Genomic DNA, 1615 nt, shown 5'->3' with positions numbered 1-1615 from the left:
TAGGACGACTTGAGTTATACCCCTCCTAGAGTAGCTCTTCTTCATTAGGGAAACGAACTCTCACAACCCTACTATGACAATCCATGCAAGCATAAAAACTATGAAGCTAGTCCATACCAAGAATAACATAAAAACATGCATGGGTAACTCAACCAAGTCTGCACACATAGTCTTACCACAAAAAACTATTGGGCAATCCTTGTATACTCTATTAGTTCATACATTTTCTCTTAAAGGTGTACTAACCAAGATAGGATCATGTAGAACTTCAGGAAATATCTCAGAAGTGAGAGCAAGCAAAGGTGTTACAATGGAAAACTTAGACTCTGGATCAAGTAAAGCATAAACAGAAGTAGAGAATACTTGCATCATACTTAAGATCACATCCGCGGACTTCTCTTGCTCCTTCCTACCCTTAAGGGCGTAAAACCAATTTCTCTTAGGAGGCTCAAATGTTGTTGCATCATGTGGATTAGGCGTAGGGTGAGTATTACTTCCAGCATGAACCCTGTTCTGTGGGAAGTCCTTTACCATATGTCCGCTCTTATCGCAGCTTAAACCGGTAGTAGTTCCCTATTTGCACTCTCCACTGTGAGCACAGACACACTTAGTACAGTTCTTACTGGGACGATGCATATCACCTCCATTGCCCTTCTTGTGCTCGGCTACGCCTTCTCTAGGTGTTGTACTCTTTTGAAAGTTACAGTTCCCTGAACTTTGTTGCCCTTTTTTGAATTTGGGCTGTTCACGGATGCAAAAATTATTTCTGTTGCCTTCATTACTAGGACCTGCATGATTTTGAGGCTTAGGCCTCCTAGCATCACGAAATCCTCTCTTCTTACGGCTGTCCTCTACCTGCTAGACATGCACTATCAACCTAGAGAGGTCCAAGTTATCGTGGAGAATCGTAGACCGACACACCTCCTCCAAATCTCCATTGGTTCTTGTTTGGAACCTACTCATATCATCCTTATTGTTAGATACAATGGATGTAGCATACCTGGACAGTTTAACAAACTTCGGGGAATACTCCCTGACTGCAATGGATCCCTTCTTAAGGTTGATAAACTCCTCAACCTTGGCCTTCCTCATCTCTCTAGGAAAGAATCTCTCATGGAAGGCTGTCTGAACCAACTCCAAAATGATCGAAACTCCGCCCAAAACTTGGCTATATTGCCACATGTTGCACCAAGGCAGTGCAACATCCTTATGTTAAAAGGAAGCTGACTCTACTTTCTCAATATTTGTGGCCCCCATAGCCACCAAAATCTTATGCACCTCATCCACCAAATCCTAAGGCTGTTCTGAAGTCTTGGACCCTGTGAAAATAGGAAGATTCATCCACGTGAAGTCTCGTAGCCTTTCAGCCATGCTACGAACCGGTGGGTCTTCCCTTTAAACATTCTGCTGATTGACCTGGACGGTGATGTCCTGGTCCTGAATAGTGAAAGCCTGTGCCATCTGGACCAGAGATGCCCGCACCTCAACCAGTCAACCCAGCAGGGTTAACCGGCATAGCCACTACTTCAGCTGGAGCCTGGGGTGTAATCTGATTGCCCCCACCAGCTGCTCATCCTCTCCTTTGACCAATTATTCTCCTAGTATTCATTCTCAG

The 1615-nt window shown here is 44.3% G+C and overlaps 1 protein-coding gene across 1 annotated transcript; it reads right to left on the bottom strand.

The window, feature by feature from the left end:
* Window positions 1-573: 573 nt before the first annotated feature.
* LOC104648519 (uncharacterized) lies at window positions 574-1182 on the bottom strand. The gene is made up of 2 exons (XM_010325845.1): window positions 922-1182; window positions 574-855 (listed from the first exon to the last, which is right to left on the bottom strand). Exons 1-2 carry the CDS (start codon window positions 1180-1182, stop codon window positions 574-576), a joined length of 543 nt encoding a protein of 180 aa, XP_010324147.1.
* Window positions 1183-1615: the final 433 nt, after the last annotated feature.

The sequence above is a fragment of the Solanum lycopersicum genome, chromosome 7 (genome assembly GCF_036512215.1).
Source record: "Solanum lycopersicum chromosome 7, SLM_r2.1".
NCBI lineage: Eukaryota > Viridiplantae > Streptophyta > Magnoliopsida > Solanales > Solanaceae > Solanum > Solanum lycopersicum.
The sequence above is the reverse complement of the archived record's forward strand: the minus strand, read 5'-3'. Positions and strand labels throughout refer to the sequence as shown.

Coding starts and splice junctions, on each gene's coding strand:
- LOC104648519 (XM_010325845.1), bottom strand. CDS start 1,182: ATGTGGCAATATAGCCAAGTTTTGGGCGGAGTTTCGATCATTTTGGAG. Junction 856..921: donor CCAATGGAGATTTGGAGGAG/GTGTGTCGGTCT, acceptor CATGTCTAGCAG/GTAGAGGACAGCCGTAAGAA.